At 48.0% G+C, this 16,015-nt stretch overlaps 1 protein-coding gene and 1 pseudogene across 4 annotated transcripts in view; both read left to right on the top strand.

Annotated features, from left to right (window-relative positions):
- The first annotated feature begins 248 nt into the window (after positions 1 to 248).
- LOC123635844 lies at positions 249 to 1,180 on the top strand (annotated as a pseudogene).
- Positions 1,181 to 12,090: 10,910 nt separating this feature from the next.
- INSR (insulin receptor) overlaps positions 12,091 to 16,015 on the top strand; it is a 119,448-nt gene continuing 115,523 nt past the window's right edge. For all 4 annotated transcript variants that reach the window (XM_045548421.1, XM_045548431.1, XM_045548440.1 and 1 more), the window contains exon 1: positions 12,091 to 12,592. In XM_045548421.1, the coding sequence (XP_045404377.1) occupies positions 12,493 to 12,592 (100 nt within the window). In that variant the 5' untranslated portion in view covers positions 12,091 to 12,492. The remainder of the gene's footprint in view (positions 12,593 to 16,015) is intronic.

Below are 16,015 nucleotides of genomic sequence, written 5' to 3' on the forward strand. Positions count from 1 at the left end.
GTTAATGTCCATAGATCGAAATAGGACAATTAGAACTAGTAAATAGATGATAAAATAGATTTATTTCAAATTAAGAGGAGTATAAATAATGCTACACATTTCCATTTGCCTAATTCACTATTCCCGCTAGTAAAAGTAAAGATCTTCCATCCAAGCGTGATACTGTAACATAATAAGCAGCTGAGGCGCCAGTTGGCAGATCTCTGAACATTGCCTTTGCTTCCTTCCCCAGCAAATGCACCAGCTACATGGAGGCAAAAAACTACACAGAATTCTCAGAATTCTTCCTCTTGGGTCTCTCAGAGGATCCTGAAATGCAGCCCATTTTCTTTGGGCTGTTCCTGTCCATGTACCTGGTCACGGTGCTCAGGAACCTGCTCATCATCCTGGCCGTCAGCTCTGACTCCCACCTGCACACCCCCATGTACTTCTTCCTCTCCAACCTGTCTTTCGTTGACATCTGTTTCACCTCCACCACCATCCCCAAGATGACTGTGGACATCCTAACTCACAGCAGAGTCATTTCCTGTGGGGGCTGCCTGACACAGATGTCTCTTGCTCTGCTTTTTGTTTGTGTGTATGATATGCTTCTGACCATGATGGCCTATGACCAGTTTGTGGCCATCTGCCACCCCCTGTGCACACGGTCATCATAAACACACGCTTCTGTGGCCTCCTGGTTCTGATATCTTGGTTCATCATGTCCCAGGTTGTCCTGGTTCACGTCTTACTGATAAGGAGGCTGACATTCCCCAGGGCCACAGAAGTCCCACATTTCTTCTGTGAGCTGGCGCAGGATCTCAAGGTGGCCCACTCTGACACCTTCATCAATAACATGTACTTGTACCTGTCGGCTGTGTTGCTGGGTGTGTTTCCCGTCATGGGGATCCTCTACTCCTACTCTAAAATTCTCTCCTCCTTAATGAGCATGTCCTCCACTGCAGGCAAGAATAAAGCATTTCCCACCTGTGGGTCTCACCTCTGTGTGGTCTGCTTGTTCTATGGAACAGGACTTGGGGTCTACTTCAGTTCTTCTGTGTCCCCTTCTTCCCAGGGAAGCTCCATTGCCTCGGTGATGTACACTGTGGTCACCGCCTTGCTGAACCCCTTCGTCTACAGCCTGAGGAACAAGGACGTGAAGGGGGCCCTGGGAAGAGTCCTCAGTAGAGCAGCCTCTTGACAATGACAAACTTCATTTTCCTATTCCCAGAGCAACCATAACTTGCCTTTGGGATATTTTTCTATGTTTCCCTTCAACAACCCTTCTCCCAGTAATTTGTAAATTTGCTCCCCTATACATGGTCCTTAAATTTCCATCTTTAGACAGTTTTCTTAGAGCCCCTCCTGAGATTTCTAACCTGACTCTTAAGGTACTTTTTGTATCACATGTTGATGTGGTTCCTCTAAAACTATCCTCTTTCATTTTACTGTTCTTCACCCCAATTTTGTTCTGCTCCTTTTATTTGTGGAAGAAATGGAGGAAAAATCATGCAATAGTCAAATCCAAATTCTTTTTATTCTTTTTATTTTTACTTGAGACAGAGTCTCGCTCTGTCACCCCAGCTAGAGTGAAGTGGCATCATTACAGCTCACTGCAACCCCCAACTCCTGGGCTCAAGCAACCCTCCTGCCTCAGCCTCCCCAGTAGCTGGGAATGCGGGTGTGTACCATGACGCCCAGCTAATTTTTCCATTTTTAGTAGAGAAGGGATCTCACTCTTGCTCAGGCTGGTCTTGAACTCCTGAGCTCAAGCGACCCTCCTGTCTTGGCCTCTCAGAGTGCTGGGATTACAAGCGTGAGCCACCATGCCCAGCCCTTTGCAACTTTTAAACACATGAATAGATCTTATTTCTTTTTCCATGTTCTTACATGGAAAAGAAGACTTACGATGCTGCATTTAAGGATAGTATGATATTCTACATCAGGACGAGGAAAACTTTTTTTTCAAGGACCCAGAGAGCAAATATTTTAGGTTTTACAGATTATATGGTCTCTCTTGTAACTACTCAATTCTGCTGCCATAGCAGGAAAGCAGCCGGAGACAATATGGCAATGAACAGGCATGTCTCTGTGCTGATAAAACTTTATTTACAAAAACAGGTGACCAGCTGATGCTTGTTCTAAGGCAGTGGTCCTCAATCTTTTTGGCACCAAGGACTGTTTTCATGGAAGACAATTTTTCCAGGGACCGGGGAACACAAAGGGGATATTTTTGGGATGATTCAAGCACATTACGTTTATTGTGCACTCTATTTCTACTATTGTTACCTTGTAATATATAATGAAATAATTATACAGCTCACCATAGGCTGAGGACTCCTGTCTAAGGTGTGACTGTTCTTCAGTATTTACTTACCTCCTCCCCTGCTGATGGACAGTTGACATGTTTTCTTTCCTTTTTCTCTTTCAAGTGATGCTACCACAGATACAAGCAAAGATTCTAGGGATATCAGAGGTATAAGGTGGGAGGAGGTTGCATCCCTGAGTCAGCATCCATCAACCAGGAGCACTGGTTGACAGGCGTGGAAACTGAGGGCTGGACAGAGGCTGTCACATACTTGAACAATAAACATCTAAAATGTTGGGGTTTATCTGATGCAAGAGCTAGCATTATCCTAACCTAGTGTTTCTCAACTAGGGGGGATTTTGCCTCCCAGGGGACACTTGGCAATGGTGGTGGGGTAGAACTGCTTCTGGTACCCGGTGGGTAAAGGTGAGAGATACTCTTTTATGTCTTCCAATGCACAGGATGGCTCTACACAAAGAGTTATGCATCCCCAAGCATCAGCAATGCAGAGACTGAGCAATCTTATTCTAAATGAATGAACTCCTTGGGGTCCTTTCTTCCTCCCTCCCTCCCTCCCTTCGTTCCTTCCCTCCCTCCCTCTTTTCTTTCTCTTTCTTTCTTTTCTTTCTCTTTCCTCCCTTCTGTCCCTCCTTACTCCTTTCTTTTCGTCTTTCCTTTCTCCCTCCCTGCCTCCTTCCTTCCTTCCTTCCTTTCTTTCTTCCTTTCTTTCTTTCTTTTTCTCTTTCTCTTTCTTCCTCTCTTTCTCTCTTTCTCTGTTTTTCTTTCTTTCTTTCTTTCTTTCTTTCTTTCTTTCTTTCTTTCTTTCTTTCTTTCTTTCTTTCTTTCTTTCTTTCTTTCTTTCTTTCTTTCTTTCTTTCTTTCTTTCCTTTCTTCTGTGCTAGTGAGAGCGCTTACATCTCTGGGCCAAGGAGAGGGAAGTACCTTTCCATTTAGGGCAGGGCAGTCCGGGTGATAATCCAACCCTTCTCTACTCAGAATAGAGTTAGCTTATCAGCAACTGTTTGTTTTGGCCTTGCCCTGCAGGCAGGCGGATAGAGGATGTGACTTCAATACTGACCTTCAGCTCCTCTTGGGTTTGGAACATGCATTGAGGTCTCAGACAGACTCAAGAGCTGTGAAGCCAGGGCTGGGTTTTAGAAGCCTTGTTGGCTGTCGATAATCTGGTGGTGACAGTGGAAGATGATGACTTTATTACTGGAGCTGTTTGTGATGGTTCATTTCTTCATTGCAATGTACAGAAGCCTCTTTTCTGTTTTTTTTTTTTCCTTCTTGTGGATGGTCTCAAGAAATAATCCCTGGCCAGTATTTCCGGAACATTTGCTATAATGCATGCCAGGTTCTGTGTTAAGTGCACTGCCTCTACGAACTCATACAATCCTCATGATAGATTTGGGAGGTTGGATGCGAGTCTTTACAATGGCCCGTGAAGCCATGTGGTGTCTGAGATTTGCCCCTTTACCTGTCTCCACTAACCTTCTCTCACTAACCCATTCTCCTTCAGCCACACCAGCCTCCTCTGGTTCTGCCAACATGCCAGGCACCTCCCTGCCTCAGGGCCTTTGCACCATCTGTTCCCTCTTTCTGGAATGCTTTTCCCCAGCTACCCTGAGAATTCCCTCTCTCTCCACCCTCAGATCTCTGCTCAAATGTCGCCACATCAGAGAAGACTTCCCAGATGTCCCTATTTAAAATTGCACCACTTGGCTGCTCACGGTGGCTCGTGCCTGTAATCCTAGCACTCTGGGAGGCTGAGGCAGAAGCATCGCTTGAGGTCAGGAGTTCAAGACCAGCCTGAGCAAGAGTGAGACCCCATCTCTACTAAAAATAGAAAAAAAATTAGCTGGGCAGATAAAATTAGAAAAAAATTTACCCAGGCATGGTGGTGCGCACCTGTAGTCCCAGCTACTCAGGAGGCTGAGGCAGTAGGATTCCTTGAGCCCAGGAGTTTAAGGTTGATGTCAGTTAGGCTGATGCCACGGCACTCTAGCCTGAGCAAGAGAAGGAGACTCTGTCTCAAAATAAATCAATAAACAAACAAACAAATAAAATAAAATTGCACTACTGGCAACCTCTGTCCCTGTTTTATTTTTCTCCACAGTGTACATTCCAGCCCAATGGACTGTGCATGTTAGGTCTTTATTTTGTTTATTGTGTTTCTTTCTTCAAACCTGCATGACAAAAGGGAGGTTTTTTTAAAAAATATTGGCAAATAAAAATTATATATATTGATGGTGTGCAATATGATGTTTTGAAATATGTATATTGGGATGGCTAAATCAAGCTAATTGACATATACATGACCTCATATTCTTATTTTTTGGGTGGTGAGAACATTGCAAATCTATTCCTTTAGCAATTTGCAAGGATACATTACGTTGTTATTAACTATAGTCACCAGGTTGTACAATAGATCTCTTGAAGTGATTCTTCTTGTCTAACTGAAATTTTAGAGCCTTTGACCAACATCTTCTCAATTCTCCAATCTCCCAGCCTCTGGTACCCACCATTCTAATCTCTGCTTCTATGAGTTGGACATTTTTAGGTGCCGCATGTGAGTGAGATAATTTGCATTTGTCTTTCTGTGCCTGGCTAATTTCACTTAACATAATGTCCTCCACATTCATTCATGTTGCAAAGGGCAGGATTTCCTTTTTTTATAAGGCTAAATAGTATTCCATTGTGCATGTAGACCACATTTCTTTATCTACCCACCTGGTGATGGGCACTCAAGTCGATTCTATATCTCGCCTATTGTGAATAATGCTGCCATGAACATAGAGATGCAGATATCTCTTGGACACACTGGTTTCATTTCCTTTGGATATATGCCCCACAGTGGGACTGCTGGGTCGTACAATATAGTTCTAGCATTATTTTTCTGAGACACCTCCAGACTGTGTTTCATATGGCTATATTGAGAAAAGGGAAGTTTTGATGGCTTAGTTCACCTCTAGATGCCTAGTCCCAGCAGACAGTAGGTGCTCAATGTTTGCAGATAGAATGTACAAGGTAGGTGCCATTTTAAAGATGAGGGAAGGGAGGGCTAAAGAAGTGAAGTGACTTGCTCAGGATCACACTCCAAATAAGTGGCACAGCATTCTTGAAAGTGGAGTTGCTGGTGTCTGCCCAAGCTCATTGCCCAGCTCTAGGGGCTCATGGCCGTGGCCTTCAGAGCTGCCCTTGGGCTCTGGAGTAGCCACTCTCATAGGTGAGCCAGCATGTCTGGAAGTCCCCCTGCCATCTGCCTCATCTGGCATGGCCCATAGACAAGGACTGTCCAAAGCCCACCTCCCTTCCGTGGAGGCACAACAAACCCTGAGCTGTAACGTACATTCCAGAGCGGCCCAGGAGGTCGGGCTGAGGCCAAGCTGGGACTTCACTTGGAATCCCTCTCTTATGTCTTTTTTTCCTTCCCTATCCTGCCTCCCCTGTTCCCTCCCTAACTTCTCCTGGGAGTTCCCTGTTAATAAGTCCTTGCTTCCAAATCCTTGGCTTGGGACCTTCTTTTGGGAGGACCCAATCTATGATACTACTGAATTCCCCAGGTTGCCATCAGAGCAGGGTATGCAGTAGGTGATGAATGAATGCAGGTGTTGCTGATTCAGGGGCAAAGCCAACTTCTCCCTCCACAGGGGCCTCCTATGGCAGAGGGATACCTGCATCTCCCTTTTAATTCCCTCAGACAGGTCCCTCTTCCTCTATCCCACTAGGAGAACATTTCTGCAGAATCAACTGTGGATTTTACATCAGAGCACAGTTTCTAGAAGTCAGTTCTTGGTCACCCTTCATTTCTTTCCCTGTGGCCCTCAAAGGGAGTTTATCAAGTTTTCAGCTGATAATTGCCATTCAAAGTATTCAAAGAGGTAAAAAGTGCCACCCAGGCTTGAGAGATTTCTGTACAAGTCTAGATTTTCCATCACGCACTTACCGGCACTTGAAGTAGCTACCACAGAGTGTACATTATGAATAACTGGGGAAACATCTTTGTCTTGCGTGTGTCTGGCCCTTTAAAGATCGTCCTAATTTGGAGAGGTCTATTGGCTAGATGGAATTTGAAATGCCCGGCTGTTTGCCACAAATCTGCGACACTTCATTCTGTCCCATGAAAGGTCTGGCACACAATTAAAATCTCTAACCTTGTCGTGGTCAGGATGTTTATTGCTTTGATTCTAGTCAAGCTACTTTGTAATTAGACACAGATGTCTTCAACACTGCAGGTTTTTACATCAGATATTATGGGCAGCTTTTACGAAATTACAACTGCTTGACTGAGAGCTACTAAATGGTAAATTCCTACCCACCAACTCCAGGAGGGAACAGCAAGTGGCATCAGAGTGTTGCGCTGTCCAAGATTGGCCTGAGTGATTGTGTCCTTAAACTCCTGAATGCCTGGCATGAAACATACACTATAAAAGTATTGGTTAAGGAAAACAAAATCAAACTTGAAAAAGTGCTATATATAAGCTAAATGTTTTGTTTTCCCTCCAAAATTTATATGTTAAAACCTAATCCCCAAGGCGATGACATTTGGAGACAGGGCCTTTGGGCGGTGACAGGTTGTGGCAGAGCCCTTGTGAATGGAATTAGTGTTCTTAGAAAAGGAGACCTCGAGATCTCCCTCACACCTTCTAAGCGGTGAGGATCCAGCAAAAAGACAGCAGTTTATGAACTAGGAAGTGCGCTCACCAGACACCTGAATCTGCTAGCATCTTGATCTTGGACTTCCCCGTCTCTAAACCATGAGAAATAAATTTGTGTTGTTTATAAACCACCCGGTCTATGTTATTTTGTTAGAGCAGCCCCAGTGAACTAAGGTTGAAAGAAAGGTGCAATCCTTTATTCTGCATCTTACCTAATGCTGATCACATGAAGTCTATAAGCAATTTTATTTTGTTCACACTATTCATTCATTCAACTGAGTCATATCAAACTCTTATTATGTGCCAGGCACCAGGAGGACAGCTATGAATTAAACAAATTAAATTAAACAAATACTTGCTCTCATGAATCTCACATCTTAGTGGTGGGGGAGACAAAAAAAAAGGAACAATTAAATAGACAAACATTCTTCAGAGTAATAAATACCATGAGAAAATAAAACAATGTAACGTATTAGAGATTGACCAGGGTGATGGGTATGGTAGACAGAATAATAGTCCCCCCAAATCTCTGGAATCTGTGAATACGTCACCTTATACGGCAAAAGGCAATTTGCAGATGGGATTGAGTTAAGTACTTGAGAGAGGAGATCATCCTAGATCATCTATGTGGTCTAATGTCATTACAGGGTCCTCATACGAGGGGGCAGGAGGGTCGGAGGTAGAGAGACTGGAAGATGCTGCGCTGCTGGCTCTGAAGGTGGAGGAAGGACCTTGAGCAGAAGGATACAGTGGCCCCTAGATGCTGGAAAAGGCGGGAGATGGGTTGTCCCCAGGAACCCCCAGAAGGGACCAGCTCTGCCACACCTTGATTTTAGCCCAGTGAGACCCATGTTGGACTTCTAGTGGTTCCCTGTTGCTTTCAGGTTAAAATTTAAAAAAAAAAAAAGCAAATCTTAACATGGCATATTCGAAGTCCTGCACCTTCTACAGTTGACTATCGAACAATGCAGGGGTTTTGGGTACCGACCCCCACACAGTCAGAAATCTGCACATAACAATTTAATTTAATGTATTTATTTGTTTTGAGTCAGTCTTGCTCTGTCGCCCTGAGTAGAGTGGCATAATCGTAGCTCACAGCAACGCCAAACTTCTGGGCTCAAGCAATCCTCCTGCCTCAGCTTCCTGAGTAGCTGCGACTACAGGTGCTTGCCAGGATGCCCAGTAATTTTTTCTAATTTTAGTAGAGATGGGTCTTGCTCTTGCTCAGGCTGGTCTTGAACTCCTGAGCTCAAGCCATCTTCCCACCTCGGCCTCCCAGAGTGCGAGGATTACAGACATGAGCCATTGCGCCCAGCCTTTTATTTATTTACTTCTTTTCTTTTTTTTTTTTGGAGACAGAGTCTTGCTCTGTTGCCCAGGCTAGAGTGAGTGCCGTGGGGTCAGCCTAGCTCACAGCAACCTCAAACTCCTGGGCTTAAGAAATGCTTCTGCCTCAGCCTCCCGAGTAGCTGGGACTACAGGCATGCGCCACCATGCCCAGCTAATTTTTTTCTATATATATTTTTTTAGCTGTTCAGATCATTTCTTTCTATTTTTAGTAGAGACAGGGTCTCGTTCTTGCTCAGGCTGGTCTTGAACTCCCTGACCTCGAGCGATCCTCCCGCCTCAGACTCCCAGAGTGCTGGGATTACAGGTGTAAGCCAAAGCACCCGGCCTTTTATTTATTTACTTATTTTCTATTTTTGCAGCTGCTGGAATGGGATGCATATAACTTTTGACTCCCCCAAAACTTAACTACTAATAGCCTACTGTTGACTGGAATCTTTACCAAGAACATAAGCAGTCAATGAACACGTTTTGTATGTTGTGTATATTATATACTGTATTCTTAACAGTAAAGTAAGCTAGAGAAAAGAAAATGCTATTAAGAAAATCATAAGGAAGAGAAAATACATTCACAGTCCTGCATTTATCAATATCACAAGTTTACATCGTCTGTTTACAAAATGAATTAGATGTCTGAAATGCACAATTAATTGCAGCTACAGACCTCAATCTACAGCACGTATCAAGCAATTCAACTTTTTCTTGTAATGCTATGATTTTTCTCTGCTTCTTGGGAACACTTCCAACGTCACTAGTGACAGTCCATAGAAGTCCCGTGGTGTTATTCAGGGATTATGGTATTGCACAAAACAGGATGAAAAATAACGCAAGAACCACAAGAGATTACTTTTTTTACTGCAATATGCAATTTCCTAGAGAGCCAAACCGCTCACGGGGAGATATTTAGTGTCACGTGCCATTTCAAGCAGGTAATGCCAACATTTGAGCTCACCACAATAGCAACAGTAGGTGGCTACAAAATTATTACAGTAGTCCGTATACACTACAGTCAATTTTATGCAGTTGTGATTTAATACTGCATCTTTATGTTTGTTCACATTTCTCTTGATTAGGAATGGCATTATGTATTTTTCCTTCCCAAAGGAAAATTTTTGTAATGAATATTTTATAAATAAAGGTACATTTGGCTACAATTTCCCATTTTCCCCATGTATGGCCATTTTTGGGACACCCTGTAGATTTGTGTATATTTTTATAGTAGTAAATGATACACTAAACTAGCATCTACATGTATTTTAGGCATTCATGACATATCTAAGATTTTCTGAATTTTTTTCTATATTTCTAGGCTACATGGTTCATCTTTGGGTTTTTTTAAATTGTTGCAAACCTTCAAAATCTTTTGCAATATGTTTACTGAAAAAAATCTACATATAAGTGGACCTGCATGCTTCAAACCTGTGCTGTTCAACGGTCAACTATATTTCCTGCCCACAGCTCCAGTTTCTTCTCTTATCTTTCTACAGCCACAGTGCATGGTTCAGTTGTAATAATGCAAACCCACCATCCTCTGGGCCTTCACACATGCTGTTCCCTCTACCTGGAACACTTACAGGAGGCTTCCCTGGCTGGCTTCTCCTCTTGTTTAGATTTCGGGTCAAAATCACTTCCTCAGCCAATCTTTCCCTATCCGCACCCAATTCATAACACACGATTATCTCATGGCTCTCTCTCCCACAAACTCGTGAGCTCTACAAGGAAATGGATCATGCTCGATTTGCTTACCGCAAATCCCTTATTACTTACGTCTTGTTGATTCTTCCATTCAACAAATATTTAGTAACCAACAGATATGTCAGGCACAGGGCTTAAGCAGTGAACAAGACTAATGCGATTTCTGCCTTCCTGGGGAGGGCAGAAGATACACAAAATAATAAATAAGAATTTCCAGTAGAGATTGGCATGTGATGAAAAAAGATGGCCAGGTGTGGTGGCTCATGCCTGTAATCCCAGCACGTTGGGAGGCTGAGGCGAGAGGATCGCTTGAGCCCAGGAGTCTGAGGTTGCTGTGAGCTAGGGTGATGCCACGGCACTCTAGCCTTGGTGACAGAGTGAGACTCTGTCTCAAAATAAATAAATAAATAAATAAATAACACAAAAAAATTAGCCAGGCATGGTGGCACATGCCTGTAGTCCCAGCTACTCTAGAGGCTGAGGCAGGAGGATCCTTTGAGTCCAGGCATTACGGCTGCAGTCAGATATGATGATGCCACTGCACTCTAGCCAGGGTGACAGACGCAGACCCTGTCATTCATGAAAGAAAGGAAAGAAAGAAAGAAAGAAAGAAAGAAAGAAAGAAAGAAAGAAAGAAAGAAAGAAAGAAAGAAAAAGGAAGGAAGGAAGGAAGGAAGGAGGGAGGGAGGGAGGGAAGGAAGGAAGGAAAGAAGAAGAAAAGAAAAGAAGGAAGGAAGGAGGGAAGGAAGGAAGGAAGGAAGGAAGGAAGGAAGGAAGGAAGGAAGGAAGGAAGGAAGGAAGGAAGGAAGGAAGGAAGGAAGGAAGGAAGGAGAGAGAGAAAATTACAGGGGAAGGGAACAAGCGATTGGGTGAGGATTTGCTAGGTGTGGCCAGGGAAGGCTCATAGGCAGTGAGAGGTGAAGCCAGGCTGAAGTGTTACAGGTAGGGGGAACGGCAAGAATAGGTTCTTGCCTGTCGGAGAACAGTGGGCCCAGCTCCGGGCAAACTTTATTTAAACAATAGAGGAAGAATGAATGCTTTGGGCTAGGGCTGTGCTGGGTGCTTTCCTAAGTTTTATTTGCCATGCACTTCCCCAAATCTGCCATGCAGGTATCCTCAAACCCATTCTACAGGTGAGGCAGACCCAGAGAGATAGTAAAGGCATCGGTCCAAGACCACACAGGAAGTGAGGGGTGCTGACTTTCCTGTACTTAAGGCCCCTGCCTCCCCCACGGTAAGAGGAGGTTGACCGTTCTCATGCGGTATTCGTGAACGACATTGCTAGACGTTCAAACACATATGGACTGGTCTCCGTATTGAAAATCGGCTGTGGCCACCTGCGCCCTAGCCAAGGTTTCTAGAGCCTGGTTTGCTCTTTTAGGATTTTCGGCACATTTCCCCAGGTGTCATTTCTCCACCTAGAAGCACGGGCCGAGCCGAGGGGCCTCCCTAGCCAGCCGCAGCGCGCGGGCACGTGGCAGTCCCCAGGGGCCTGGTGTGGGTCACGCCGCTGGGCGGGGGCGCTCGCAGGGCGGGACCTCTGGGACGAGTGTCGCTAGCTGGGCCCTGACTAGGGTGAGGCAAGTCAGGCACTAAGTCGCTCAGGCTGCAGAATTTAAGGGAGTGCCAAAAAAACCAATTCACCAAGATCAATAATATTTTAATGCAATATTTTTTAAAAATAAAAATGAATCCTCCCCCAAAGCCTGTGATGAACAAAATAGCAAAATGGTAGAGAAAGACAGGATCTGTCTCGCAGGGGCGGGCACCCGGGACGACCCCAGAGCCTGCTCAGGCTGGCGCTTGGGCCGGGAGGGCATCTGGGGCGCCCCCTTGGTTAGGGCGCGCCCGGGGGCCCCCCACGAGGGGCCAACTCGGGGAGGCGGGCGGGGCGGGGCCGGGTGGCACCTCCCTCTGCCGGTTTTTCCCTCCCTCTCCCAGGCCTCTCCCGGGCGCCGAGTCCCTTCCGAGGCCAGATCCGCGCCACCTTTTCCTGCGACCCGCCCGGGGCCCAGCTGACGGGCCGCGTTGTTTACGGGCCCGAGCAGCCCCGGCTCGCGCCGCCCGCCCGCCACCCGCCACCCGCCACCCGCCCGCCCAGGTGCCCGCCCGCCCGTCAGCGCGTCCGTCCGCCCGCGCGTCTCTCTGTCCTGGAGTCCGCCGATCGCGCCCCAGAGCGCGCACCGCTGAGAGCCGGGAGGCCGGGGCGCAGCGCGGAGCTCCGGCCCTTGAGATCCCCGGACTGGGCCCGGGCCGCAGTGGCCAGGGGCCGGGGCTGCCACCGCAGGGCCTAGGCTCCGTATCTGCAGCGGCAGAGGCCGCGCGCCCTTCCCGGGGCCGTCTCCAGGGTCCTCCCGGGCGGGGGCTGCAGCCGGCTGGCCGCGGGCGTGGAAGAGAAGGACGCGCGGCCCCCAGCGCCTCTCGGGTGGCCGCCTCAGAGCATGACCCCCGCGGGCGGGCGCCGCGCGCTCTGATCCGCGGGGACCCCTCGCTCCCGCAGCCATGGGCGCCGGGGGCCGGTGGGGGGCGGCGGCCGCGCCGCTGCTGGTGGCCCTGGCCGCGCTGTTGGTGGGCGCCGCGGGCCACCTGTACACCGGAGAGGGTGAGTCTGGGGGCGCGGGAGTGGGCGGGGAGCACCGATGTGGGGAGGGGACCCCTTCGCCAACATGGAGCCCTGCCCGGGGAGGGGGGGCGGTGGCCGGGACAGTTGCTTGGGCCCCGCGGGGGGCGGGAAGCAGCTGACCTTGGCCTTTGCCCTCCCGGCCTCGCGGCTCCGCGCTCTGTGTGCCCGATCTGAGCCCGAGGAACCTTGCCCCAGTGCTCACCCCGCCTCGGGCGCCTCTCCCGGGTTCGCCTCCGACCGGTGCCTGGCTCCCTCCAAGCCCAACTCACCCCGGAGACGCGACACGCGTCCTCTCTGGGTCGCCTCAGGGAAGTGAGGTCACGGGGTCCGGACAGCTTCGGACAGCCAAGCGTCCAAGCGCGTACCGTTTGGAGCCAAAGCCCGGAGTGCCCCACTGGTGGGTGCCGCTGCCCGGGATGGGGAACCGTAGAAACCCCTCTACCTTGCTTCCTTGGATCTAGGCCCGTGGCCACCCAGGACTCTAGGTCCATGTTTACCGCTTTGGGGCTCTGTTTCCAGAGGTCCGGAGGCAAACCCTAAAGCCTTGGCAACAGCAGCAATTGTAGTGGCAGAAGTAGTAGCAGTTGTTAAAATCATGGTGATTATAGTTAGCATCACCCGTATGCCACAGGCTGGTCCATCTTATCTCTTTGGATGGTCATAGTGGCCGCTGCAAGCTGATACTGTGGTGCACCCATTTCACAGAGGAATAAACTGAGGCACAGGCAGGGCACATAACTCACTTGCCCTAAAGTCAGTGCCGGAGAGAGGACTTGAACCTCTCTGTGTCTAGTTCCACCCAAGGCTCTAGACTACTGCCTCTTGTTTCAGTCTCCCTGGGCCCTTCCCGCCCCTCAGCTCTGACCTTCATGAAGGAGTCTCTGATGTTTGGGTGACCCCCTGACCCCACGGGTGCTTCTCCTGGGTGTCCCTGTGTGGGTAGGGTCTTCCTTGCGCTTGATAGCTGGCACCTTTCTGGTTCTGAGGTGAAGACAGAAGCATCACTTGAGAGAATATTGCCTGAGTTTCCTACCATGGGGTCTGAGGGTCTGCTTAAAAAATATCTGTTAGGCTATTGCTTCTGATTTTTCCATAAAAGGAAATCAATGGTGATGAGGACCGGGTCAGGGAGGGAAGAAATTGAAGTTCCTAAATTTGACAGTGGAGAAGGCAGAGTCCCTGGAGTGGACCCACCGCTTTGTGGAGTGGCTCTGTCAATTACACCATGTCTAAAAGCCCCCCTGGGTGCCTGGGATATAGTAGGTGCTTCGTGAAGGGCAGCCATTAGTTTGGGTTCTTGTTAAGAAAATCCAAGACAAGTTGTTTAGACGTATGCCAGGTTTTGTGTATGCGTGTGTGTCTGTGTGCGTGGTTTTTTCCTCTTCTGTTCCTTGTAAATTTGGAATTGTGGATGTGAGTCTGAGCTTTTGGGGTCAGTAAATGGATTTACCATGCCTTTGCACGTGTACTCTTTCCACAAGGGCAGGGACTTTTTTTTAACTAATTTTTAATTTTTTAATTTTTTGTTCCCTGCTACATTTCTAGAGTCTAGAACAGTGCTTGGCATGTAGAAGGTGGTCAGGAAATATTTATTCCTGAGTGGGGCACAGGTGGTGGAGACTCTGGCCTTTTTATCCCATTAAGGAGCTCCTTATTCTCCGGATAATACCTTACTAAGGATAAAGGGCTTTGCATATATCATCTCAGTTAATCCACTCTTCAGCCCTAAGAGGGAGGGTTTGTCACCCTTTTTTGCAGACGAGGAAACTTGACTAGGTTATCGAGCCAGCAGGCAGTGGAGCTGGGATTCGAACCCCAGCTAGTTTGTCCCCGGAGCATTGGTCTCCTCACAAATAGCTGTTCTTTTGGGTCTGAGCCTCCCCAGCCCTGCTTAGGGTAATGGTTAACAAAAATCCTATCAAATAAATGAGATGTGATGCCTCTCTAAGGCTTGGAACTTTCCAGATCATTAATCTCTTAACGTCAGCCAATACAGCATTTTGATTGGGGTTAGGGTTGGGTGGGTGAAGGGAAATCAGTGGGAATTTTTTTTAAGGGAGGAAGGACTCCTTTTTTGGAGCTGTCATGGGGGGTGGGCCACCCCAGTTCATGCACTGGGGTCTTCGTGGCCATCCTGAGCTGGTCAAGGGCTTTTCCTCTCCACGTCCCTCTGGATTGGCCAGCTCTGTCGTGAAATTGCTTGCAGGTACTGCAAAGTCAGAGAATGAAGGCACTGTGGGACTAATTAAAATATGAACCCACAGAGCTTTGGGGGCTGAGTCTAGCGGGTCTGCTCACTGAGGCATGAGACCCTCATTTCCAGGACCCTCTCATTTCTTATGTCACCTTCCTGCAGTTGTTCCTAATCTTTGTGTCTCTTCTGGAGATCTGCTTCTTGTCCCTTCCCTACTCATTTATACAGACCACAGCATGGGCCCCCCTGGGGTCTCCACCCTCACCTCACTCCATTTGACTTCCTATTTGGTTCTAGCAGGGCCTCTCAGCCTTGGCACTGTTGACATTTGGGGTTGAATAATTCCTGCTTATGGGGGCCGTGCTGTGCACTGTAGGGTGTTGAGCAACATCTCTGGTCTCTACCCATGAGACGCAGGTAGCACTTTGCCTTTGCCCCCAGTTGCAACAACCTCAAATGTCTCCAGACATTGCCAGCTGTCCCCACTGGACAGCCACTGCACTGGGGGAGCGAACCTTCTGCTTGTCTGAGACAACCATCTGAGCTCTTACTGCACCTCAGGAATCTTCACTCACTCATCAGCCTTTCCTTTTCAGTCTAGACACATTCAGTACCCTGTGAACCCCATTATCCACCACTGACCTCTGGCCTTCTCCTGCCCAGCTACCCCTCTTCGCCAACTCTTGCTATCTCACCCTTTGCCCACTGGCCTGCCCACGGCGTCTGGCTTGTGTCTCCGCCACTGTGCCGATGGCTCTCTTGAAGGTACTCCTCACCTCCCGCAACCTCACCTCGGTTGACTCTTTTGGCTGTGACGCTGCCAACTCCCTCCCACCGGAAGACCGAGCCACCACCGGCCCGTCGAATTTTCACCTGTGTCTGGCTTCTCCTGTTTTTTCTCCTCTTCCTACTTCTTTCCTCCCTTCCCCAATCCCGGGCTAAGATGTTGGTCCTCTCGTCCTGGAGGGCCAATCTCTCCTTTGTCCTTCTCCCAGCCCGCTTTTTAATTTATATATAGTCCAACTCCTTCATTTGAATGGGGGCTGGCAAACTCTGGCCCACGGGCAGGCCAAATCCCACTGCCTGTTTTTGTAAATAAAGTTTTATTGGCACGGGGCCACACTCATTTGTTGACTCATCACCATCTGCGGCTGCACAAAAGTGCCCCAACAGCTGATGGAGGAGTTAAGACAGAAATTGCACGGCCT

The sequence above is a fragment of the Lemur catta genome, chromosome 1 (genome assembly GCF_020740605.2).
Source record: "Lemur catta isolate mLemCat1 chromosome 1, mLemCat1.pri, whole genome shotgun sequence".
NCBI classification, from domain to species: Eukaryota; Metazoa; Chordata; class Mammalia; order Primates; family Lemuridae; genus Lemur; species Lemur catta.